The following is a 27,509-nucleotide window of genomic DNA, read 5'->3' as shown; positions in this document are numbered from 1 at the left end:
CTTGAGGCCCTGAATAGACTAGCCTGTGTCTTTGTCTACTGAATAAAGCCAATAGAAATTCTACCAATAATGCTTTGCTCATGTATGCAATGTTAAAACAAAAACATAACAGTGAATATTAAATGAACTTGAAAAGGGATGCTGCCAACTTGTAAATGAAATGCTGGTTATATAAATAGGCTAAACCAACAGGAAGCTCCAAGGGGATTTGTTCCTGGCATGGCTTTATTATTAACCACAGCTTGCTGACCATTAGCTTTACATTGAATGCAGAGGGATGATGAGTGTTAAGCATTGATACCACGAATAGCAAAGCTCTAAGGCTATCTAAATGAGAGTCTTAAATATTACATTTCTTTCCATGCTAAACTGATTGCTAGTGAGAAACAGAACGCTGAATACACTGGGGAGGATGCAGCCCTGCTCATTTGCCTCCAATGGTTTCCTTACTTTAATTGAGTAAGAACCATAAAGCTCCTTGGTCTTCTTTCATTGAAAGCGTGAGGTGGTACAGTGACATTGAGACGGGGGGATGGGGGGTGTTCTTAAAACATGAAACAATTATATTGAACAGTGTGCAATTGGTAAAATAATTTTAACTATCAAAAGCAAGAAGGAGCAGTTTTAAAGACACAGATGATTTTACTGTCTGTTGTTGGAACGGTCTTGTGTAGTAATCTGTCTTTTGTAAAAGGGTCTGAATATGTCCTCAAGAGTGTCTCCGTATTAACGTTACACATTGTTATGCAAAGCTAAGGTCATTTCCAGCCATAGCTTAATAGGTTGTGTCAGTTCAGAGATGTTTGCTAAACACAGCGTGTGCAGATAGTACATACCCGCTCTGAGGCCACAGGCGAGGGGGTAAAAAAACAAAAACAGTTACAGAGCTGACACTTTGATGCCAGCCTGCTGAGCGGATGGGCGTGTGGTTTTCAAGATGAGGGAAAATACCACAAAGAAAAAGACAAAAGCTTTAGCCTGAAGAAAGTGCCATTGCCTTAGAATCCTGGGGGAGTTCTGCTATTCGAGATCTATAGAGTATATTAGAGATCTATACTGGAGCTGGTATGAAGTGGAGTCATTCTGTATGTCTCTTAAAAGCCCAAAACTGCTGATAGACAAGATGTTACATGTTGTGATTTCCGTTCTGTATCAAAGACATTCGTTTTGGGTAGGATATTAGTACAGGAATTAAGGAGGATGTCCTGTACACACATACACACATGTGAAATGAAACTCCCAGAGGCATTTTTAATGTGTTTATACTTCCTTGACCAAGACTGTGGAGAACATTTTTAAAAAAAGGAAAGGAATGGTGTTATTTATCTGTCGCTTGCTCTCAGATAATACAGTCCTCAAGTCTACTCTGTTTTTTTATTTAACAAAAAGAATAATGGCATACTTTTGTGTTTTTAATGCATTGTTTTTCAAATTTCTTCCCCAGAGTGATAGAGTGCCAAGGCTTGCCAATAGTGAATGGACAATGTGATCCCTATGCCACTGTCACCTTATTGGGGCCCTCCAGGTAATGCAGAGTCTTGCTAGAATTCACAATTCAATTCACAGTGGGCTATGTTCTGTTTTAAGTTCAGTTTCATTACCATTCAAGTTCAGTTTGCACAGTAAGAGTTGGTATCGACTGAGTAGGATTTGTTTTTGTTGGAATTAACTAGCGTTTTGACTTCTAGTATCTCAGTTTCTCTCAGCTTTGGATTTCTGCCATGGTAAACCGAGGATTTGGGTCCTATACCCTCTAAGGCAGCATTAAGATGCTACCATACCAGAACACTATTGGACTCAAACTTGCTACCCCATAGGCATACAAGGTGCACAGCTTCTGTCCTCAAGGAAGCGGGCCATTCCATGTTTTTCTGGTCATCCTTATTAAGTCATTTTACAGTATGGTCAGAACAAATATCTTGGCTCAGATGACACCTGGTTGTGCTACATGGAGGACTATGCAGAATGTATTATGGAAAATTATATAGAGGTCTTGGATGCATACTTTATAAATTCCTACATACATAAATAAATAAATAAATAAATACATAAATACATAAATAAATAAATAAAAATAAATCTCTAATTTAGTTTTCTTGTCAATTTTCTTGTGTATGGACAGGTCCCCTCTAACACTTCTACAGTACTTGCAGCTTTTAACCCAATTCCCCAGACGTGGTTGGTGCTTGGGCTTGACGTCACTGTGCAATCTTGGGTTTTATTTTGACACTTTGTTTTTCCCTTGATGGTAGGTCTGAGGCAAAGAAGACGAAAGTGAAAAGAAAAACCAACAATCCCCAATTTGATGAAGTGTTCTATTTTGAGGTTCGGGCATTTCATCTATTTTACTGGCTTGCAGGTTTCTTTCCTTCTTTTTTCAATCAGAATATGTTGTTGTTGTTGTTGTTGTTGTTGTTGTTGTTGTTGTTGTTGTTAATACCTCAGTCCATGCACGCTGTTTTAAAAAGTACTTGTGATTCCTGTCTCTCTTGAATGTCGTACAGAGACACGACACCGAATCAACATAATGTTTCCATGCCTTTCAAAAGGGCAGCCAGCTAGGCTGTGTCCTTCTCAAGTACCCACTTCCTCAAACCGGAACCTCCTTCTGCATTGCAGCTGCAGGATCGAATATGTATGGGGGGAAATAAGACAAGGAACCCAGTTTATATTTTACAAATGCTGACAATGTAGCGTTTTCTTTTAACTGAGAATACAACCAGCTTCCTTCTTTTTTCAAATTTACGAGTGTAATATGACCGTAATCAACTCAGACTGAATTTGTTGGATCTTAGATCTTGTCACAGCTTTCAGTGCAGAAGCAGGAACGATAGTAAACTGGTAGGTTGACTAAAGTTAAAGTATGTATTGCACACCGAACTGACATTGCATTCCACCCACTTTCCATCTTGCGTCCTTCCTTGGTGTTTGAAAATTGGGTTTGTTGTCTTGGTTCGCTGTGTGGGTTTTATCATTATTATTTTTTTTTTTTTGTGGTTCGCCGCTGTGGTGGGTGGGGTCAGCCAGGCAGTCAAGGCAGTGTCATTAGGAGCGTGTGTTAGGCATTTCCCTGCAACCTTGTATCATCCCCTTGGTTGATCTGTAGCACCCAGGATGCTTGACACATGAGGATTTTCACCTGTGCTCTTTAATTGCCGAAGCAGTTCAGTTATTCCAGTTATGTCTTTTTGTTTCTTCGCCAGATAAGGGGAGGGGGTAGTTTCCCACTTATCTGGCACAGCTCATGCAGGGGTTATGTGTTTCCATTTAAAACAACAAAATGGTAAACTGTTGAGTCTCATCCCTTCCTTGTGAGTTTTAAGTTTTACAAGTCACAGGTGTTGGAATGGTTTGACTGCATCCTTTTCGCCTGTGAGGAAAATCTGCTTTTTTCTTTTTCTTTTCTTTTAATCCTGATTTTATACAGTGCTTTCAAATGTTAAACAGCTAAACATGTTCTGTGCTATAGATCATGTGGTCTGCATACAGCTAGACCATCCAATACTAATAAGGGGGACCAGTGAATCATATTGCAAGAGAAGATTTTTAGAGCCTTTGTTGTGGTCTCTTAGAAGCCTCCTTCCCACAGTGTCCCTCAACAAGCCACTGGGTATGCTCCTACTAGCACCTACAGCAGTAGGAGGTTATTGGGCTCACATGTAGCTTAGGCAGCAATTAAAAAGGGGATATTATTTTATAAAAAAACATTTAGAGCAGTTAATTTAAAATTATCAAGAAAAAAACAACACATTTGTAAACCCAATTAACGGTTTGATTGCAGGTACAATACGGTACATGACAATGTAAACTGTAAACTACACTGCTTATTTGTTCCTATTGTCTGTCTTAGGATTCCATCTAGTTATATCTGAATTCAGTAATGATCTCTTTCTTTTTCGTCATTCCTGGAAACGCTGTGTGTGTCTGAATCCCCACCTAGCTTGTAAGGAATGGGGTTGGGAGGCTGGCTTGAGATCCAGCTGTCCAGATGGCCTCTTCATGTTCACTTTAGGGCTACTCCTGCTGAACCAAAAGGTCTAAATCCACTAGCATACCATGCCTGCATTTACTTGTGGGATAACAAACAGATGAGCAGCTTCAGTCCATACATTCTGAATTCAAATGCTTGTTTTCAACAAACCTGGAATAAATACACTCCCTTAGTATATTCTCTGTCTTACCAGATGTGTAGATTTCAGATACATACACTTTACAGCTGCTTGTATAAACAATGAAACAAGGCCACTTTCTTCTGTATGTATTTCTTCTGTATGCATTTCTTCTGTATGCATTTCTTGCGTGCTGTTTTAATCACACAGTATTGGGATTGGTTTTGGCTGGGTGGAGTACATTTCTCAGGGTTCTTGTGAAGCGAATTAGCATCAGTATTGTTCTGATCTGCATCCTCACTGAAACACTTCAGTGGGGGTGTTAATCTTGATACTGCAAAATTAGGAGACACAGCCCTTGTAAAAGTTTACCACTGCATTTGTGCAGTTTTACCATGATTTTCCCATTGTTATACTATGAATTTACCATAAGTTACCCTGGTTTGCCATGTGTATTAATATGCTTTGCCTTACCTGGCCATTCTTTACAATGCTTGCCTATGCTTTACTATGGTTTCACTATGCTTTATTACACTTTACTATGCTTTTACTGTGGTAAACGTTTATAAGAGACGTTTATCTGTCTCTCAGTTAACTGCCACTAGTCAACATTGCAAATCTCCTTGTCACGGTATTAGGAAAGTGTCTTGTTATAGCCATACAGGCAGTTAAATTGGTCACACTTTAAAATTCCCGGGCAGCAGGCATTCAGTAATCTAGTGCCTGCTCTTTGTGTTTGTGACACTCCATCTATAACGACACACCAGGCTCCAGAAATGGTGTCTATGCAGCAAGAAACAAGTCTGTGTTAAATTGGCTTAAGTCATAAAAATGACCTGCTTTTTAAAATGGAAAAAGGAGCAAGATAAAGCCATGCTTAGTCAGGGCAGATAAGTTCAGTGGAGAACTGAATCACCTTCAAGCCACTTTTTATCACATCTGTGTGTGTGTGACTTTAATATAAACATACAGTACTGTGCAAAAGTTTTAGGCAGGTGTGAAAAAATGCTGTAAAGTAAGAATGCTTTCAAAAATAGATTATATTTATCAATTAACTAAATGCAAAGTGAGTGAACAGAAGAAAAATCTACATCAAATCCATATTTGGTGTGACCACCCTTTGCCTTCAAAACAGCATCAATTCTTCTAGGTACACTTGCACAAAGTCAGGGATTTTGTAGGCATATAGTCAGGTGTATGATTAAACAATTATACCAAACAGGTGCTAATGATCATCAATTCAATATGTAGGTTGAAACACAATCATTAACTGAAACAGAAACAGCTGTATAGGAGGAATAAAACTGGGTGAGGAACAGCCAAACTCAGCTAACAAGGTGAGGTTGCTGAAGACAGTTTACTGTCAAAAGTCATACACCATGGCAAGACTGAGCACAGCAACAAGACACAAGGTAGTTCTACTGCATCAGCAAGGTCTCTCCCAGGCAGAAATTTCAAGGCAGACAGGGGTTTCCAGATGTGCTGTCCAAGCTCTTTTGAAGAAGCACAAAGAAACGGGCAACGCTGAGGACCGTAGACGCAGTGGTCGGCCAAGGAAACTTACTGTAGCAGATGAAAGACACATCATGCTTACTTCCCTTCGCAATTGGAAGTTGCCCAGCAGTGCCATCAGCTCAGAATTGGCAGAAAACAGTGGGACCCTGGTACACCCATCTACTGTCCGGAGAAGTCTGGTCAGAAGTGGCCTTCATGGAAGACTTGCGGCCAAAAAGCCATATCTCCGATGTGGAAACAAGGCCAAGCGACTCAACTATGCACGAAAACACAGGAAATGGGGTGCAGAAAAATGGCAGCAGGTGCTCTGGACTGATGAGTCAAAATTTGAAATATTTGGCTGTAGCAGAAGGCAGTTTGTTCGCCGAAGGGCTGGAGAGCGGTACACGAATGAGTGTCTGCAGGCAACAGTGAAGCATGGTGGAGGTTCCTTGCAAGTTTGGGGCTGCATTTCTGCAAATGGAGTTGGAGATTTGGTCACAATTAATGGTCTCCTCAATGCTGAGAAGTACAGGCAGATACTTATCCATCATGCAATACCATCAAGGGGGCATCTGATTGGCCCCAAATTTATTCTGCAGCATGACAACGACCCCAAACATACAGCGAAAGTCATTAAGAACTATCTTCAGCGTAAAGAAGAACAAGGAGTTCTGGAAGTGATGGTATGACCCCCACAGAGCCCTGATCTCAACATCATCGAGTCTGTCTGGGATTACATGAAGAGAGAGAAGCAACTGAGGCTGCCTAAATCCACAGAAAAACTGTGGTTAGTTCTCCAAGATGTTTGGGCCAACCTACCTGCCGAGTTCCTTCAAAAACTGTGTGCAAGTGTACCTAGAAGAATTGATGCTGTTTTGAAGGCAAAGGGTGGTCACACCAAATATTGATTTGATGTAGATTTTTCTTCTGTTCACTCACTTTGCATTTTGTTAATTGATAAATATAAACTATTTTAACATTTTTGAAAGCATTCTTACTTTACAGCATTTTTTCACACCTGCCTAAAACTTTTGCACGGTACTGTATGTACCTATTTTATGTTGTGTGTTTTGGGTTTTTTTTTTTTTTGGACAAATCTGTGCACATTTTATGCACACGTTGTTTGTTTTGACTCATAAAACCAGTATTGTTAGTTTGGTTTGCTAAAAAGGAGGAAGTGGCAAGCGCGATTATACGTGTGGAAGACCGTTTGTTTGTGTGTGTGAGTGAGTCAAGGAATTCTAGAGAATTTAAATTCTAAAGCTTCTTTTGTTTACCACTACAGGTGACCAGGCCTTTAAGCTACACCAGACGATCCCACTTCGATATTGAAGAAGAAGATGTGGACAAGATGGCAGTTAGGTTGGGAAAGAAATGCTTAAAAACTAGTGCTACAGGAACTGATTATATAAATATTGGGATGTGTGAACAGACTGGCTGTAGGGGTGACGTCAGGCCAGGAAATGAATGCAAGACACACAGCAACTGCTGGTGATTCTGCTGCGCTCAGTGTTCTATTAAAACCAATAAAAATAAAAGGTTTAAACAAAACAAAACACTCAAAATAAGCGGCACAATGGCCAAACGAACAAACAGACAAAACAGTGGACGAAAAACACAAACAAGTACCGTGCTGGTCCTCCAGCACGAAGTAGTGAGTGAATCTTAAAACATATAGTTGTATTTATATCACTTGTGCTACAAAGACCCATTTATATCCCGTGCACTTATACATAAACCAACAATAACACACTACGGGGGCAGCAGTTTGGAGTAGTGGTTAGGGCTCTGGACTCTTGACCAGAAGGTTGTGGGTTCAATCCCCAGTGGGGGACACTGCTGTTGTACCCTTGAGCAAGGTACTTTATTATGTAAAAATAATGTGATATCTTGTAACAATTGTAAGTCGCCCTGGATAAGGGCGTCTGCTAAGAAATAATTAATTAATTAATTAATTACAACAGATAACACATAAAATACGCACAGGGGCGGGGCACACTGTCACAGCTCAATCAGGTGCTGACAATCAGGGGAAGGTCATTGGTGTTGAACGGGCTCATTTGACAAAGTGACACAAGTGAATAAACAGCTGCTTGGATTTGGGATGATTGCTGCTTTTCTTAGACTGTGGTGAACAGCGATCCACACAAATCAAGCAGCTGTTTTGTACTCTTCTTTCATTCTGAATGGTAAATTAGCTCGATCAACAGCAGTGACCCTCACCCGATCGCCAGCAGCTGATTTGTGTAGAGAGCGCAATCTGAATAATCACATAATCGGTTCATGCAGCTCTATTAAAAATGCACCAATCCTTCTCCGCTCTACAGTAGGCTTGACACACCTTGCATCCCAAGCTTGTCGGGCCCCAGAAGCTAAACCAGGCTTTAAAGGAACACCTGCATAGAGTCTGATTCGTGGCTTTATGCATGGTGCAGCATGGTTTTAGGGGTTAGCATGCTGTTTCATGCGTCTTTAAATCAAAGTTATGCTCCCGCACTGACTGCTGTAAATGACTTGGTCCTGGTCTGACAGATCTAAGACCTGTTTTAATACTTCAGCCCTTCTGTCCTTTCAAACCCAGCAAAGTGTTCCTCTCACAGATCTGTTTGTCTCTGGTTCTTCCCTCTGATTCTCACATCGTGGTCTGACGAACTGATCACCAGAGATTTATGTTGGCACACATGCTAGTGTAAAAACGGAAGCTCATTTTTTAAAAACTGAAGCTTATTTTTTAAAAAACTGAATCTTTTCACAAGGATTTTTTTTTTTTTTTTTGCCAAATTTCTTGGTGATGAACTGAACAGACGTGAGCATGACACATTTACTCCAGTCTAGCAAGCGAGTGCTTAAGGGAGGGAACTTATTACTTACATAAGTTATTTTAGTTCTAGTTTTATATTTTTAACCTTTTTTTTAATTGAAGAATAAGTGTCTTCAAATTACATTTTAACCATATTTACTCATATTCTTTGAGTTAAAAATGTGCATTCCTCAATATTATGTTTTAAGTAACAAAAAAAAAAAATGTTTTAACTTGTTGTTTTTTTCTTTTTTTAGAATTGACTTATGGAATGCCAGTAACTTGAAGTTTGGGGATGAATTCCTCGGGGAAATTAAAATTCCATTGACGGTGCTTGGACAGTCCAGTGTCCACGAAGCATGGTAACAAGAGTTTAATAACTTCTGCCTTGAAACATGAATGAGCAGAGGCTTAGAGGGAAGGGCCTTGGCTAAAGACACCAACACAGTGTGTAACACAGACTGCTTTGTATCTATTGTGACACACAGCAAAATGTTTGTGGTTATTTAGACAAAATAAATATTCGTGTTTCACCTTGCGGTACCATGTCAGTAGTTACAATAATTTTAGAGCTGAATAACTCTGATTTGGATATTACTTTCTAAGAGTTTTTTTTTGGGGGGGGATACTGTTCTTTTTACAGTTTGTATTTGCTGTTGAGCACAAACAAAAGTGACACGATTCCTCTTAAGATGTTTAGTGCTGCGCCACTCGAGTGCAGTCTTATGATGACATGACTCATCCCTGCACGTCATCATGTTTACACTTCAAAGATCCTCAATATGTACGGTATGCTTGTTGAATTGTGTCAGTTCGTACAGTTACTCTCTTTGGGCATGGAAACAGAACGCACTGTGCCACTGTGTTTGTTTTTGCTGTGAGCTACCAGTTTTAACCCAGGTTTGTTTTGAAGTATTCATATTGTAAAATACCGAATATCTATTTTTAAGCATAGATATTTTTGTAGGGGAGATGTTGATTGATGTGTCCTGTTTTTGTTTGTTTTTTTCACTGTTGACAAATGCCCATTTATTTTAACCTGGGCAGTTTGCCACAATGGAAATCTGTACTGGTGTGCACTGCGAGGTGCCTTGCAGTTTGTAAGTGCTGCATGTGGAAGGACACGATCGAGATGATGGCGGGACTGTTTCTCCAGTTTGAAATATTCAAGTTCAGTGAATGAAATGAAAACCACCTGCTCTCTGATTTAAACAGTGACAGATTGTGTTACTGCCACTCAAACTGAGAAACCCGCTCTCTCCCGGATTCTCTGCTGTATTCTGATTGTATTAACACTTCATTGACCATGCGTAGGGTCTTTCATGTGCAGATTTGAAAGTTTCAACAAACATTTATTTTCATTTTAAACATTGACGTCAGGTACTATTCTGAAGTGTTTAAACTCAAGGGCCTGGTTTGATGTTTTTTTGGTATGCTGTTTTTTTAGGTACTTTCTGCAGCCAAGGGACAACGGAAGCAAGTCCATCAAGCCCGATGACCTGGGCTCCCTCAGGTTGAACATAGTTTACACAGAGGACCATGTATTCCCGGCAGAATATTATTGTCCTCTCAGAGATTTGTTACTGAAGTCAGCAGATGTTGAGGTGGGGCTTCCTGTTTACCTGTTGATTTTGAGCATTCTGAACTAGCTCTGATATCTAAATAAACATCCTGTTTAAAAGTGAGGGGTTAGCCTCAGTTTGGGTGTGTTTCGGTGTGAAAAGCTGCAGAAAATAACTTGCATCCGCACTATGAATTTATATTTCAGTTTGCACTCTTTAGATTTAAATCCCCCACATTTAAGATAATCTCACTCCCCCTTTTTTAAATAACAGAAGCTTGAAAATGAGTGCAAATTAATGTAAATATCTCCATTTAATTAGTCATTTGTTTTGGTAAAATTATGTTACAATAGTTTTGGCCTGCTGTTCCTTTGAAACCTCCATCAGAGTTAAAATTACACCATACTGTGAACATACTGTGTGCATAAGCAGTGAATGAACAGTGTTCCACCGGTCCTTAACTGAGGTTTGTTTGGATGGGCCAAGGGTACACGTGTGTGACTATCAAGTCTGATTTGGACTTCACGCATCCAGATGTGACCCTGTGGGATGAACACGACTAAGGACTCGTGGCATTTTTTTGGCAGGTGCAGTTTTTGTATGTTACAGAATACATGACCGGGACCTAGCCCTTTTGTACCACTGTTAAAACAACAGAAACCCTCTGTGTTGGTCGATGGGAATAACTGGAGTCTCCGTGTAAAGCACACAAGATGGGAGCAGTGCAAGTTTAACCCTGCGTTTTTTGCTTTTTTGTTCCCCCCCGCAGCCAGTATCTGCCTCTGCCGCTCACGTGTTGGGCGAGGTCTGTCGAGAAAAACAGGAAGCAGCCATTCCATTGGTTAGGCTCTTTTTGCACTATGGGAAGATTGTGCCTTTTCTCAGTGCAATTGCAAATGCAGAAGTTAACAGAACTCTGTGAGTATATTGTTTATGTCAAACAAGTCTTTTACAACAAGGTTACATAACACTGCGTTTATAGTGGAGGCCCGTGTGTGTGTATGTGTGTGTGTGAGCAGGTATTACTATCAATGTGTGGGCAAAATTTGAGAAAATATCCCCACAAAGATAGTAACTCCTGAAAAAACAACGTCGTGGGGACGTCCCCACTTTGTAAAACACCTTTTTAAGAACAAATTAAAAAAAACAATAAAAAAAAGCCAAAATATTTTGTTTGTTGTCGGCTTTCACCCTGTGTGGAGTTTTGTCTGACTGGAGTTAGAAATAGTAAATATAAATATAGTGAGGCAATAAGAAGTCCCCATAAATATAGGAATGCAAACATGTGTGTGTGTGTGTGTGTGTGTGTGAGAGTCTGTGTGCGTGCTTGCATATACATACACTGCCCAGCCCTGCCAAAGGTATTGGGACAGCAGCTATGAAACAGAATGGCTGGGAGAGGGGTTTATTTAGTGTATTTTTTCATCACTCACACCCCTTCCTTACTCAATATCTTGGTCTCCCAGAATATACACTACAGTCGTCTTCTTTGTAAATATGCTATATATGTTATTATTATTATTATTTGTTTATTTAGCAGACGCCTTTATCCAAGGCGACTTACAGAGACTAGGGTGTGTGAACTATGCATCAGCTGCAGAGTCACTTACAATTACATCTCACCTGAAAGATGGAGCACAAGGAGGTTAAGTGACTTGCTCAGGGTCACACAATGAGTCAGTGGCTGAAGTGGGATTTGAACCGGGGACCTCCTGGTTACAAGCCCTTTTCTTTAACCACTGGACCACACAGCCTCCTATGTTAAATGAGAAAGCCAAGTATAGTCATTCCCCAAAATGTTACCTGTTTTCTGGAATTGAGAACAACTAGCGGTGGGTTTGTATTGCCCATTAACCTTGCGCTATGGTATGGATAGCTCTGATTTTGTATTTGCAGCTAACATTTAATTATTTTGACACATATACAGCCTTTAGCCCACTTGATTGTGTTGGGTGGAACTTGTCCAAATCACAAAGGTCACAGTCTTGTTTACACACTGGCACAGAGCTACCTGAAGACCACTTTCCACTGGCTCAGACGGGTTGGCAGGTTGCCACTGGCTTGCATATGAATGCTCTGTATGTAACAATATTTATGTGTGTGGTGGTACGGGTTCATTTTTGAGTGATAGGTTTCGTATATAATACAATATTGTTGTTGTCAATAACGGAATTACATTAAAGACTGAGGTTTTCAAATATGTCCATTGTTTCTGATGAGGGGGCATTCAATCTCATAGTAAAACCTGGACTAGGTGAAGCTGCTGTGCAATAGGAGTCTTATTTCCATTCCTGCAGCTCTTTGCCTAGCAGCTTCATGACTCTATTCAGTGGACTGAGGCTATGGTATTGAATGTTAGCTTTTTTCCTTCCAGAGATCCAAACACCATTTTTAGAGGGAATTCATTAACATCCAAGTGCATTGACGAGACCATGAAACTGGCAGGGATGCATTATTTACAAGTTACATTGAAGCCAATCATAGACGAGGTGAGTGCTGCACTCTGCATTGATCTGGGGTGCACTACGGTAGCTGGTTGATCTGGGGTGCACTACGGTAGCTGGTTGATCGGGGTGCACTACGGTAGCTGGTTGATCGGGGTGCACTACGGTAGCTGGTTGATCTGGGGTGCACTACGGTAGCTGGTTGATCGGGGTGCACTACGGTAGCTGGTTGATCGGGGTGCACTACGGTAGCTGGTTGATCGGGGTGCACTACGGTAGCTGGTTGATCTGGGGTGCACTACGGTAGCTGGTTGATTGGGGTGCACTACGGTAGCTGGTTGATCTGGGGTGCACTACGGTAGCTGGTTGATCGGGGTGCACTACGGTAGCTGGTTGATCGGGGTGCACTACGGTAGCTGGTTGATCGGGGTGCACTACGGTAGCTGGTTGATCGGGGTGCACTACGGTAGCTGGTTGATCGGGGTGCACTACGGTAGCTGGTTGATCGGGGTGCACTACGGTAGCTGGTTGATCTGGGGTGCACTACGGTAGCTGGTTGATCGGGGTGCACTACGGTAGCTGGTTGATCGGGGTGCACTACGGTAGCTGGTTGATCGGGGTGCACTACGGTAGCTGGTTGATCGGGGTGCACTACGGTAGCTGGTTGATCGGGGTGCACTACGGTAGCTGGTTGATCTGGGGTGCACTACGGTAGCTGGTTGATTGGGGTGCACTACGGTAGCTGGTTGATCGGGGTGCACTACGGTAGCTGGTTGCCACTCTGTGTACTGTAGTTTCCTTAGACACGGCTCTATATAAACTATTGCGATATAGTTTTTCCTCTGTACAAGTGTTTGTACTGCTTCAAAGCTGACCTAACAAAGAGAAAAGGAACGCACTCACTGGAAAATCATGAAACCCTTTATTTAACTTCATTATAGAGGTAATTGATAATTCAGTAGCAAGCAACAAAATGTATTAGTACAGTACAGCAAAAATGTTGAGCTCAAAACATGTCCTTATTCACTTCCAACAGCATGGGGATGCACTGTACAATGATGCTTCCCACATTGCTGTCCATAACTATAAACACTCGCAGTATATATAGCAGTGCCAAAAATAAAGTTATACATTTAGACAAACATCTCATTGTTGCTTTCCGCAAAGTAGCTATTAAACAATTACACAGACCACACGGTTCCTTTCCAAGCAAATTAGCACTGACTTGAGCGCTTTGTGAGACTAAAATGCTCGGGCCACAGCAGTCAAGTATAGACCAGGGAACTCTGTAGAGGAGGTGGGATGTTAGATATTTGTTGGAAAGGAGGCAATAAAAAATCCCTTTACGAGCTCCAAAGCAATTCGAATCTTTGGAATCCAGATGAAAAAGCAGCCGTTCTAGAAACTGCCACTGATTTCAGGTTCATTCTTGAGGAAGCTTTGTTTTCTTTTTTTAGATTTGCGGAGACCACAAACCCTGTGAAATTGACCCAGTGAAGTTAAAAGATGCTGAAAACCTGGACAACAACAGGGTATGGACTTTCAAACAGTTTCCCCACACATTCACTCACACAGTGGGTCGAGAGACATTTCCACTGTGTTTCAGTTGTTGAGCCTCAAACCTATAATGATTTGCAGAGTTCTCACAGAAACAGTGTTGTTTATTTCCTCTAGCAATGTGTACAGTTTTGCTCATTAGTTAAAAGGGATACCTGAAATTATTTCAATATACTATTTATTTATTTATTTATTTATTTATTTATTTATTTATGTGTTAATTAATTTTTTACATGTTTTGTAGTAAATTAAATGGGGGGGTTGACAAGCAAACATGCAGTATAGGAAATGGCTACAGTGCATTGCAGCGGCTCTTATAGAACGTAAACTCTTTCTTTACTATTCATATATTTGAGATCCACTGGCATATGGAAAAATTATAAGTAGACAAACATTTTGGCATAAGCTGAAGTGATTTTGATGTTCTGCAGTAGATAGATATAGAATATACTTAATGTATCTCTTCTGTTCTGTTTTTTATGTATTATTATTGTTGTTATTATTATTATTATTATTATTATTATTATTATTATTATTATTATATATTTTTTTAACTTTAGGAAAATCTAAGGCACTATGTCGACCGGATTTTCACTGTGATCACCAACTCTGGAGTCAGCTGCCCGACAGTCATGTGTGACATCTTCTTCTCTCTGAGAGAATCTGCTGCCAAACGCTTCCAAGGTAACTCCCACCTGGAAACATGCAGGAGGAGCACATTGACAAGCAGGGCAGCAGTATCCAATAGTAATACACTGCCATCTGCTGGCCGTTATCCTGCATTACAATCCGGTTGAAGCAAACTGTGCAAACTGCAGATTTTTCATTTGTGTAGAAAGTCTGATACAGTAACTGGCAAAGGGTTAGGAGCCAAATCAGTTGTAGGCTCCCCCCGTGAGAAATTAGCTCTTTAAAAAAAAAAAAAAAATATATATATATATATATATATATATATATATATATATATATATATATATAGATATATATATATTCTGTTTGTCACATGCAATATATACATATATCTTTTATTACGGAATAAAAGATATATGTATATAAACTTAAAAAAACAAATCAACAGTTTTCTATTACTACAGGAATCACTCTAATCTTTTGCAATGTCTGATGTCTTTGGTGTCCTACCATTTGGTTTGCATTGGTTTACTATATATATATATATATATATAAAAAATGTGTTCAGAAAAATATAGCGTTATACGTCCCCACGTGTTGCTACAACTGTTTAAGAAACCTGTACCTGTAATTTTTCTTTTCATTGTTAACATCCTGGCAACGTTGTACACTTCTAATTAAAGTGTCCGCTCTATAGCTCTGGGGTTTGAGACCCGTCCTCTAAGTCACTGCAGGAAGAGCCATGTATACAAGAACATTACTCTTGATTGTGCTCCTGCAGTCTTGTTGCTCTTTGTTTGTAAAATCCAGAGACGTACACTCGCAGACTTCTGACATTCAAAGTTGGCTGCTGTGTCACTGTTTTATCAGCTTGGGTTTACTCTAAATAGTATTGTTATTAGTAGCATTCTTATGTGGTTCCACTGTTACAATGTATAACAAGACGTGCGAATGTGTAAAACACATCCCAATACACACATAATATTACTGTGAGTGTGTGTTTTGGTATTTGGATGCAGTTGCTAGCCCCAGGGAACGGAGGTGCTATTCTAGAAGGAAATACAGATAGAAATGCAATGTGTGATGCCTGTGTTTTGTTTCTTTTTTAGTCGATCATGATGTGAGGTACACAGCTGTGAGCAGCTTCATCTTTCTGAGGTTCTTTGCTCCAGCTATCCTCTCCCCTAACCTGTTCCATCTGCGCCCTCATCACCCGGTAAGTGCACCGCCACCCCTCGCTGCCACTTCCTGTGCAGCAAACATGACATTCTGCCTGCGCTGCATGGGGGCTGACAGCTTACCCAACAGCATGTGGTGTGTTTTATTTTTGACTGGAATGCAACTGAAGAAGTAAACAATAAATCTGCTCCTACACACCTTGTAGCATAGCAATGGGGCTTTTTGAAAAGATGACGTGCATGTATGTGGTTTAAAAATAGTTGTTTTTTTGTTTTGAGGAAAAGGTTACTTTACAAACCTGTGTTTTCAAGCACTGCCTGTAATGTGTTGCTTAACTTTCTCTGTTTCTAGGACCCACAAACATCCCGGACCTTGACCCTCATCTCCAAAACTATCCAGACACTTGGAAGCTTAGCCAAATCCAAATCTGTACGTTTTTACATTTGAAATGCTTGTGTTTTATCCTGCTGAAAAAAGAAAAGAAAAGCTGTTTCAACTGTTTGACTTTCTATTTTTCTTTCTTTGACTAATCTTAAAACCAGCACAGTTACCGATACCTGCTGTGACTAGGATTACCCTTATAAAAGTGTACCACAGTATTTTACACTTTGCTATGCTTTTACTATGGTAGACAGTTATAGGCTAGCCAGTGCTGGTCATTGCAGGGATTGTATTTAATGACCTAAAAACACTGTCTTTAAATAAAGCATGAATGTCAATATGGCCTGTGGCTGGCTTGAACAGCAGTTAACAGAATGCCCTTCATAGATAATCATTTTGTAATAGCACAGCTCTCTTTTCTGTAGCATTGTACATTCTACTTTTCTATGAAGGAGTAGCCGGGTTTATTGGTGACTATCAATAGACATACATAATAATGGTATAAAATACCATAGCATTTATAGAACCATTGCAAGAACTGTACAGTTACATTGTACATGTCATCTCAAACTACAAAACACTGATTAGCCGAAATTGAGTTTACTGTTTGGGAAATCCCTGCGCTATTAATTGAAAACTCAAAAAATATAATATATTTATAAAAACATGAAAGAAATAATCTTGTTGGATTTGTACATTGTTCTGCAGGCTAGTTTTAAGGAATCCTATATGGCTTCGTTCTATGACTTTTTCAACGAGCACAAATATGCAGATGCTGTAAAAAATGTAAGTAATTGTTTATATATACACAGTATTCTGGACTTAGACTTTCCAGCATTATAAGCTCTCTTAAATGAATTCATCTTTTTAAAATCTGAAATCTGGATGCCCTTACTTAATTAGTGGAGACACCCATATACAGGGAACGACAATCATTTTGAGAACTGCTTATCCAGTCTTGAGGACATTTTTATTCAGAACATTCTTTAGCACAAGACCATCCATATCAGGGACTGTATGGGGGAGCTTGTCTGTGCATCACACTTAAGAGACAGACGTACTTAATCTGTCTGACGTTCAGTATGTATGTTACACTTAATTTGTTGCATACAGTGAATGCAGGTTTTAATGACACATTTTGTATTTACCGCTGTGGAGACGGATGTTAGTTACTAACATTTTCTCAAATCTGTTTTTCCTGCAAGTTCTTGGACTTGATTTCATCCTCTGGACGAAGAGACCACAAACGCATAGAAACACCCATCATGCTGAAGGAAGGGTGAGTCATCTATTCTGCATTCTCATTCTAGAGGGCTGGGCCTTCTACTGCTGTGGCTGTTTGTATGCAGTGAAGTCAGTGAATTAACCTAGTTTTAGGTCCATTATTCAGAATGTTTGGACTGCCTCAAAACAGCATTGTTCTCATTTTGAGACTATATTAAAGAAGTACTGTAATGGAAACCAAGTGGTTATTAAATGAATCAGCCTGTTTGTTTTGCTTTGCTATCTAACTTTGTTTTGCTCTGATATCTTTAGGGATATGTGTCTGTTGTACTTTTAAGATATAAGATAGCATTTCCTCAGCACACATGTTAATACTGTACAAACAAAAGCAGTAATGTCTATCTTTTGAAAGTGTTTGAAATAAGATACAAGCTCACACACACACAGCTCCGTTGCCTACAGAACTATATAGCCCCTGTTATCAGGTTCTGCATTTGTTGGTTGCAAAGCAGACAGTGCAGATATGCCAGGAAATAAAATAGGAGCCATGAGCAATGAAACCTGGCAAGTAGCAAGTAATTTTCATTTTGAACTGGTTTTAAAACAGATTGCGTCCCCTTTCTTTCTCCTAATTCTTTCAACCTTTGCTTTCTTCCTATGTGCCTGTGTTAAGGACTGTTAAACTAACTGTAAAGAAAGTTGATATAAATAGTACATGCAGGTAAGATGTAGGACAGTTGGTGTTGTGTCTCCCGGCATGTTAGCAGTCCCAAGTTAAGCATGTACTGGGTAGTAGCATAGGAGCCCTTGTTTTGCCTTGCAGGCCTCTACAGGACTATAGTTCTGTTTATTTGTTTATACCCAGGGCATTCGAAAGGAATGACAGTATTTTGAGGGACAGTGCATAGCTGCAGTGTAAGTCATCACTTGTTTGAGGGTTTAGTCTTTGTTGAAGTAGTCCACTGTTCTCATCACTTACATGATCTTTTTTTTTTTTTTTTTGACACAGATTCATGATTAAAAGAGCCCAAGGAAGGAAACGCTTTGGCAGGAAAAACTTTAAGAAGAGATGGTTTCGCCTCACCAACCACGAGTTCACGTATCATAAAAACAAAGGTGACGCAGAATAAAAAGTTTGGATTTTAAACATTTTTACCCACCCGCACTTAGCCACTGTTGCTATAGGGCACGACTCCTTTAAACATGAGAAGGCTTTGTAGTTTTCTATATGCGTTTGTTTTTGCAGATATTGGGACTTTTTAATAATATTAACAAATACTAAAAGAAACCAAAGTTTTGGCTAGAAGCCTTTGCAGACATTGAAAAGGTCAAAAGGTTTGTCATTGATTTGTAATTTATTTTAGTATTTCTTAATTCTTCACTATTGGGTGTTTCAAAGCTCTGGATGACATTGTAAATTAGGAATGTGCAGAACACTAGACAGCTAATAACACTATTCTGCTTTTACTACACCATGTCCATTTGATATAATGAGCTTGCAACAGCATTCCTGGGATTTTAATACTGGGCCACTACAGTGGAAGTCCCGTTGTGTGCACTTGTGAGCGATTAGGGAAAAGCCTGGGCTTTGTATTCTCACCCCACATGAGCTTTCCATTACCTCACTTGGAACAATCAGCTGGCCAAGTTCGCTTAGTTTTTGTGCAGATTTTGATTGTAATTTATTTTTTTGTTTCCAATAAAAAATTCACAATCCGGGAAGTCATTCCCAATCACAATCGACTTCTTTTCTATGCATTGCAGTGGATCATCCGCTGTGTAATATCCCAATCGAGAACATCCTCGCAGTGGAGAAGCTTGAAGAAGAGTCTTTCAAAATGAAAAACGTAAGGACTACGCGTTGACTTCAGATTCAAACTCTTGCCCTGACACCTTGCAAAAATGTTCATTTCTACTGTATTTTGGATTGTTTTTTAAATTGTATTTAGTTACACATTTTGGTGTTCATGAAAATTTCTAGATACTATCTACTGTACAAAGCGTTGATAGCGCTTGCAGTGTCCCCCACACAAAATGCCATCTTGGTGGGTAAAGTAGTGCATTCGACATTTATTTTTCTCCAGGTCTTGTGCTGAGAAGACCACCAACTTAATGTAACTTTTGACATACTCTAAGCTAAATTCAAACACAGGCCATCAAAGGTGAAATGCCTAGAATGCACAAGTCATCTTCATCACCTAGCCCTTTGAATTTGCATTGATTGTTATTAACTACCCTTATTTATACAATCTCCCTCTTGACATTGATCTGAAAACATTGAAATGCTGAGCTAACTTCACACGTGAGGGTTAAAAAGTTATTATGCAATACAAGTTTCTGCAAGCGCATGTTAAGTTTTCAATGTTAAGGCTCAGTTAGATCACAATAAACTCGATTGATGCATTCCGGTAATACATCACCCTGGTAACAGTTTCATAAGCGATTATGTTGAAACAAAACATTACAAATAAGCATATAAGTAACATGTTTCATATGGTAATAATATTGCAGCTGTTTGACAAGTTAGCACTGCATGCATATTTAAGCTAACAGACCCCTCTTGCTCTTGGAAGCAGTGGGTATACTTGTATTTTCAAGTAATGCGTTTGTCATGTTAACAGTTAACAGTGTTTGACCTCTTACTGTTTCCGTGCCTTGGCTTGTGCATCAGAGTTTTTTTTAATGCTGGCTCCTATGGTGCAATGCAAGACATGTGCGAACCGCCTCAATTCTATCTAAACCAACACAGTGGGTTGATGACCTCAGTAACCCTGTTCCTTTTTAAGATTGCCAATGTTTGATCCACTACGTTGTTTGTTTGTTTGAGCTCATTTAGAGATAATCATTTGCTGGAAAACCTCAGTGAGATTGGGATCATCTTGTTTTCATTAAGATGTAAATCAAGCATTATACAATTAATAATGGACAGTAAGGCCCAGGGACCTCGTCCTGCTGGCACCATTCACAGCTTAGCTAGAGCTCCAGGGGTCTGGCAAGGAATATTAAACTTTACAAGGCATGTATTATATTGTGTTACTCTTTCAGCACTTTTGAGAGAGACTACCCATTGATAGATAGTTTGTGAAAAATACTGTACGTGGGCATAGATAGGTATTTTAAGTCAGTTTACTGGTCTGCTGTGGAGTATATGCGTCTCCTGGTCTCTGTGCAGGGTATGCACTGCTCTTATAGAAATGCCCCACAGTGAAAGCATAGCACAGTGAAAGCATAGGGAAGCACTGTAAAGAATACTGAGGTATGGTAAATCATATTAATAAACATGGTAAACTATGGTAAATACATAGTGTAACCATGGGAAAAGCATGGGAAAAATGCAGATACTGTGCAAAAGGGTCGATTTCTGGGCTACCCTTACATTTCTTTATTCTAGGTTAAATAGGTTCAGTTCCTTAAACATGTACCATCGCTCATACATTTTAACCTGGGATTAGTCTGGAAAACCATGGCTACTAAATTTACAAATGGTAGGAAGTAAGATTGCACTTTACTCTGGCTTTGTTATTCGTAAAGGAAATCAGAAGTTGACCATCTTAACCACAAACATGCACTGAGGATAAACAACTACTTCCCTGGGATTTACCATGCGCGGCTATCCTTTCATGCTACGGCATGTTTTGTCTTGTTAGAGATACTTATGTGTGTGTGTTTTGTATTTGGTTTGTTTGTTTTGGTCATGTTAGATGTTCCAGGTGATTCAGCCAGAAAGAGCACTGTACATACAAGCTAATAACTGTGTCGAAGCCAAGGACTGGATCGACATCCTCACGAAGGTCAGCCAGTGCAACAATAAGCGGCTCTCGACGTACCATCCCTCCGCATACCTCAACGGCCACTGGCTGTGCTGCAAAGCCTCTTCAGACAGCGCTGCTGGGTGCTCGCCTTGTACAGGGTAAGAACCCCACTGCAGACTCAGTGGAAACCTACACAGTGCTGTAGGCTGTGCTGTCTGTATTCTTGCAATGTATATTTTCAAAAATGGTCATGGTATTTATTGCGGTGTGTCTTTCAAGTACTTCCTTATTTCAAGGAAACAGTTCTGCTGGTTACCACTCCTTTATACTATTGCTGTACACGGGGTGAGGCCAGCAGAGTTTTAATCGTTTAAATCCAATTAGTCACAATACTTTACTTTATCAACACAGCGGTGGGGCGAATGCTCACAAACTACTCAAGCCTTTTCATTTTAATTTCCGTTTCACAGCCACCATGTATATTTAACATGCAAACCTGTTTACAATGCACGCATGGAACACTCCTAGCCTGACATGGTTTGGGCTGAACGTTGTTTAATGCCAAATATCAAAACAAACTTGTTTATGAAAAAACATATTGCCGTTATATTCGCAGCAAAGGAGACCGCAAAGGTAAATAATAAGCGTGTTTTGAACATTCTGCGCTATTTTTTGTAGATTCAGTATAAAAGTTCTACAGAGCACTCCACAAAGATAATGTTCCCGTATATTCACTTGTAATGTTCCTTTTTTTGTGCTTTTAATGAACTCGCTTTAACAGAAACTGGTAATTTGGTACTTTGTCATTGTAAGTGGTTTGTAAGTTTTCATTAGTCTTTGCTATCATTTTTTTGCTGCTAGGTGTTCTAATATGTATATTAAGGCACCCGTTGTGGTGCCTCTATCTACTGCCACTGCATTTTATGCTCCCCATAACTCGGCAACCATTTGATATACAAACTTCACAGTCATGTAACTGCCTTGAGAGAAATCTGCTGGTGACCTTGACCTCTGACCTCTGACCTCTGACCTAGAATTGTTGCCATGTGACAACATGCAACCCCTCAGATCTCTAGTTGTCCTTCTTTCCCAGTATGCTTGTGTGCACAATAACTGGGCACGGATACAATAGCTGCATAGTTTGTGTGTCCTACAGCTTCTTTTTTCCACAACGGAATTAATCAGACAACAATTTCCTGTTTTTCTGTAAACACACTCGACATGGTTGAAATGAGCCGAGATTTTTTTTGGCACAGTAAAGTTAAATATTTACCTCTGTGTCCCTTGATTGAAGCTAAATGATGCATGTATTATTCAAGGGGGTTACCAGCAAACATCCAGCTCAACGTGGATGGAGACAGAGAGACTGAGCGCATTTACTCTCTCTTCAGCACGTACATGAGCAAGCTGGACAAAATGCAAGGTAAAAGTCAAGGCTTTTTTTTCTAGTTTATTTAGGATTCTCCATTTAGGATTCTTCTGTGCTCTTGAAATAGAGAGATGCGTACTGCCTCCACAAGAATAACATAGTTTAAACATTTAGTAGATACATTTTCTCAATCTTTTCTGTTCTTTTATTGAATTCTGGAGCTTCTATTCAGTTCTAATTGACTGCCATATACACAAGTAGACTATGATGAAATGAAGTGTCTTACAGAAGTTCAGGACAAACCCCAGACACTGAATTTGAGAACAGTGATATATCTTATTAATGATTATGGAGTACGATAGAGATGAGCAATTTGGCGTCTAACCCACTTGGTTTGAGGGCCGCTGGCTGGATGAGGTGATAGACCAATCTCGACCCCCCCCCCCCCCCCCCCCCCCCCCCGTGATTTAACCAAGAGGAAATTGAAAAAACAAAAGAGGGCAGTGATTGGGGGAGGTGGGGGATATGACTCAGTTGCTCATAAGGACGGATGTGTCTGGTTTATTTATAATCTCCTGATTGTTTAGTAGATTACGTAATGAGTGTGGGGGCAGTCCTTCCTCTCAAACTAAAGCTATAAACTTTCATTTCTGTTAGTAAGCACCCGCACCATCTAGTGCTCAACTGTGTATTGCCAGCAATACAGTAGGAAACTGCATCCAAAATAGCTGATCAGGCACTGTCTGTTACCTCTATAAAGACACTTTGGCTGATTACAACTGAAGGCGAGCCCTGGAACTTGGGTAAAAGCACTGACACAGATTTCAAAACAATAATACTCAGAATGATGGTAAAATAGTCAGGCTTGTTTGCGGGAGCAGCTATAGAGCTTGTAACCTCATCTCATTATCAGGAGTCTGAATCTGTAATTGCAGTGCATCACACAAGACTGCCTGTTGGATACCAGTTTGCTATAGAAGTAAACACACCTTGTCAATTCATATTTTGCCTTGAGAATCTTGCAGTGAAAGTAGACTTGCACATTCCACCCAGTGGTTGTATTGTTCAGGCCTGGAAAAGGATGCATCTGCAGACTGTTCTGTCAGCCAGGCTGCTTTATGAATCCTGACCAAGGCTTCAGAACACAGATGGGCTCATGTTCCTGTTTGTTTTTTCAGAGGCCTGTGGTAGTAAGTCTGTGTATGACGGGCCGGAACAGGAAGAGTATTCCGGCTTTGTGATTGATGACCCACAGGAGACATACAAAACACTGAAGCTGCTGGCAGCCAACGTCCACACACTAGAGCAGGAGCATGCCCAGTACAAGAAGGACAAGTTCATGAAGACCAAGTATGGGAGCCAGTAAGTGGTCATCATTATCACCACAGTTGATTATCCATTTTTAGTTTCTTTTTTTTTAACTTCAATTGGCCATCTTATTTCAGGTCTGGTAAGCTAGAACTTCTTGCACCATTTCACCTGAGCAATGTGAAATTCTCTGTCCCTTAATGTCGGTGGACATGAAGCCAGTGACATGGTTGACCCAGAAGTCCCTGGCTCTTAGCTGCTGCATCCTGGGGTTTTTGTACTGACCCAGAGTAGCTTCCAGAGTCCACACTAAATGGTTTTCACAAGACCACCACAGTGTCCTTGTCATGTCTGAAAAATGTTGATAATGTCTGGTATTGGTATTGCTAAAGAGCAGGATCAGGGTGGTATAAATAAGTGAGCCGTCTACAATCCATAAATACTGAAAATGTCTACGAATGTAGGGCTCATATATATGCTCATAATAATAGGGCAGCAGTGTGGAGTAGTGGTTAGGGCTCTGGACTCTTATCCAGAAGGTCGTGGGTTCAGTTCCAGGTGGGGACACTGCTGTTGTACCCTTGAGCAAGGTACTTTACCTAGATTGCTCCAGTAAAAACCCCACTGTATAAATGGGTAATTGTATGTAAAAAATAATGTGATACCTTGTAACAATTGTAAGTCGCCCTGGAGAAGGGCGTCTGCTAAGAAATAAATAATAATAATAATTCTATTTGCATCACAGGTTTATCAATTTAGAAACGACAGTGGGTCATAGATATGTCAGACTTTTTTTTGTCCAAATCCTTTTAGGTTTATAGGATGTTGTTTATTTAATTAATTTTTTTCTCTTTTCAGGGAGCATCCCATAGGAGACAAGAGTTTCCAATGTTACACCAGACAGCAGTCAGAGAGTTCAACGTAATCTATCTGAATGGGAGAAGAGCAAAAGTTTGATTCTTGATTCTTAGATCAAAACAGTATCTACCTGAAAAGGGAATCAGTGTAGCATAATGTACAGGTCTTTAAAAAAAAAAAAAAAACGAAGAAGAAAACGCTTTCTCTGTTCGTGTGACTTACTAAATGTTATATTTTTCACAAACTGTTCCAGTAGTTGCTATGCACTTTAGTCATCTTCCTTTCACAGATGATGTAACTCTTTGCCTTTTTGGTGGTGTTGTTTTTTTTATTTGTTTTTTAAATTCTTTTATACCTGCTTCAGTTTGAACGATCAGTTAAATGATCGCTGAAAACTGATGTTTTAGTAAAATAAATGTGTAAACTCCATTGTATTTCAAATTCTTGGGACCAAGCCAACTTGTTGCAGGAGAGACACAGCTTTATACAGCGTTAGTGGGCCAAACACCAGTTTTTGTTTTTTGTTTTGTTTTTCTTTGCCACTTCAAGATTGCTTTTTCTTTTCTTTTTTTTTTTTTTTTTTTATACCTCAAAAATCTAAATATTAATCCCCTCAACGATTATGTGAACCAGGGTTTTTAACAGGTTGCATTTCTTTGCCAACACAAACTGGTATTTTATTTGTTTTTAAGGTACAGAAAGAGATATTCTGTGTGTTAACTGTTGGATTCTTGAGGCGTGTACAGTGGTGTGTGCATTAACATCAGTGCCATACAGAAATATGCTGAGATCATCGGAGGATGGCGTTTTGTACAACAAGAACATAAGGGATTTTTTACTTTAGGAGACTTTTTTTGTGAAAGGAGGAAAAAATACTGAAAGACAATTCAAATGCGCTCTTAAAAGTTTTAGCATTGGTTTGTTTTCTTTTCACAAAAACTAAAGCACCATAGAGTAAATATGTTTGAAAATACTACCAACTGAGCTCTGTGTTTGTGTTCATCAGGTATTGACTGTTACATAAAGTGTTCAGACTACAGTACTGAATTGCACTAGCATCAGCACTGTTACGCTGTTGAACCAGCTCAGAAATTAAGGTGGGGTGGGGTGGGGGGGTGAAGTGGGTGGATGAGGTGGGGCGGGTGGGTGTGGGGGGGGTGGAGTGGGTGGATGGGGGTGAGGGGGGATGGGGGGGTGAGGGGTGAGGGGGGGTGGGGCGGGTGGGGGTGGGGGGGTGAGGTGGGGTGGGGGAGAAAGTAAATTATTTATTTACGTAAATTCTTGAAAGTTGTGTCAAGAGGGATTATTGTTAATCTTGATTTGGTTGACGTACTGCTGCTGTGCTGTTTTTGCTTGAAATTGGTGTCATGTTCTCTGTATCACACACATGACAGAACAGTATGAGGTCTCTATGAATAACAGTTTGTACAGAATTCCAAAACTGTAGGAGGAAATTTCCAAACACAATTCTTTTTTTTTTTCTTTTTGAGGATTTTAAAGACTATATCTGGCATTTTACATTCAGTTTTTAAAAAATCTGTCATTGGTCTAATATTATTAATACAGTTCAATTAAGCATTTTGCTTTAAAGTGTGCCAAGGAGGCAGTAATAACATATATATTTTTATAAGTGATTTCTGTTTGGTCCAAATCCCCGTAAAGTTCAGTAATAATAAACACAAATTCTGTTTTTAGCTTGAAAAAGTGTAGCTGCATCAGAAAAAGTATCATTGACAGGTTTAAAGCTGTAAAAATAAATCTTAACATTTTCTTTTTAAGTATTAAAAAAAAAAAAATATGAAGATTGTGAAAATAAGAAGTATGTTATTTACTTTGTTAAATGAAGGCAATTATGTTAATGGTATATGTGTGTACATATAAAAGTAGCCAACTAGTGCATCTTACCAGAATGCTGTTCCATTCGATACCAGAAGGGAAAGGTCAGATGCTGAGGACTGCATCTATTCCAGAGAGTCACAGTGCTTCTGTCATTATAAGGTGTTTTTAGGGTTCATTTGTAAAATGATGATGGGGTGTGTGTGTGTGTGTGTGAATACTAATCGTCTCCAATGTATTTTTATTTGCCAATTAAAAGACATTTGTCATTTCTCACTGATGTCTCACTGTCAATGTTTTACCCCGAAATCTGATCAGTTTATGCAGACATTTTTGCATCTCAGAAAACCACTCACATACTGTATTATTATTATTATTATTATTATTATTATTATTATTATTTATTTCTTAGCAGACGCCCTTGTCCAGGGCGACTTGCAGTCATAAACAAAAATACATTATAGTTATGAACACTTATTTTACCTTCATATACATACGTCTACATGAATGCCAGAAAAGGGTCACAATGCTTTTTATATTATAATAAAAAGTACAATGTTTTTTTTTTTGTTTGTTTGTTTGTTTGTTTGGTTTTTTTTTACCAAACTATATATTGTTTTAAAAGTGGGCAAGTTACAATCAAAATGCAAATCCTGTTTTTAAATGTTTTAAAATCTGGAAACTAAAGAAAAGCGCATTACAGACACTGTGTCACTACAATTTTCAAAAACCTTGTTGTTGTCTAATTGCTGTAAACTAATTTTACATTTTCTGAATTGATCTAATATGGGCCGACATGCCTTTGTATATCAGGCATCTCATCTTTGGAACACATTGCCTTCAAACATAAAAATAGTCTTTTCACAATACCTTTTTTAAATCACTCAGGACCCCATGTAAATGAGATTTATATCTCAAAGGATCTATCCTGGTTAAATAAATACATTTTAAATTTGAAAGGACTTTGAATGTAAATCCTGCTGTTGCATAAATTGTTAAAACA

At 39.4% G+C, this 27,509-nt stretch overlaps 1 protein-coding gene across 3 annotated transcripts in view; it reads left to right on the top strand.

The window, feature by feature from the left end:
* LOC117407386 (ras GTPase-activating protein 3) overlaps window positions 1-25,408 on the top strand; it is a 69,644-nt gene extending 44,236 nt beyond the window's left edge. For all 3 annotated transcript variants that reach the window (XM_034012360.3, XM_059029278.1, XM_059029277.1), the window contains exons 6-24: window positions 1,445-1,525; window positions 2,253-2,325; window positions 6,892-6,968; window positions 8,664-8,768; window positions 9,854-10,010; window positions 10,738-10,886; window positions 12,343-12,457; window positions 13,870-13,944; window positions 14,530-14,653; window positions 15,709-15,815; window positions 16,130-16,207; window positions 16,868-16,945; window positions 17,365-17,438; window positions 18,393-18,499; window positions 19,148-19,230; window positions 21,085-21,293; window positions 22,455-22,558; window positions 23,683-23,866; window positions 24,671-25,408. In XM_034012360.3, coding sequence (XP_033868251.3) covers window positions 1,445-1,525; window positions 2,253-2,325; window positions 6,892-6,968; window positions 8,664-8,768; window positions 9,854-10,010; window positions 10,738-10,886; window positions 12,343-12,457; window positions 13,870-13,944; window positions 14,530-14,653; window positions 15,709-15,815; window positions 16,130-16,207; window positions 16,868-16,945; window positions 17,365-17,438; window positions 18,393-18,499; window positions 19,148-19,230; window positions 21,085-21,293; window positions 22,455-22,558; window positions 23,683-23,866; window positions 24,671-24,737 — 2,047 coding nt within the window. In that variant the 3' untranslated portion in view covers window positions 24,738-25,408. The remainder of the gene's footprint in view (window positions 1-1,444; window positions 1,526-2,252; window positions 2,326-6,891; window positions 6,969-8,663; window positions 8,769-9,853; window positions 10,011-10,737; window positions 10,887-12,342; window positions 12,458-13,869; window positions 13,945-14,529; window positions 14,654-15,708; window positions 15,816-16,129; window positions 16,208-16,867; window positions 16,946-17,364; window positions 17,439-18,392; window positions 18,500-19,147; window positions 19,231-21,084; window positions 21,294-22,454; window positions 22,559-23,682; window positions 23,867-24,670) is intronic.
* Window positions 25,409-27,509: the final 2,101 nt, after the last annotated feature.

The sequence above is a fragment of the Acipenser ruthenus genome, chromosome 8 (genome assembly GCF_902713425.1).
Source record: "Acipenser ruthenus chromosome 8, fAciRut3.2 maternal haplotype, whole genome shotgun sequence".
Taxonomy (NCBI): Eukaryota; Metazoa; Chordata; class Actinopteri; order Acipenseriformes; family Acipenseridae; genus Acipenser; species Acipenser ruthenus.
Note: the sequence above shows the minus strand (reverse complement) of the source record. Positions and strands in the feature narration are given on the sequence as shown.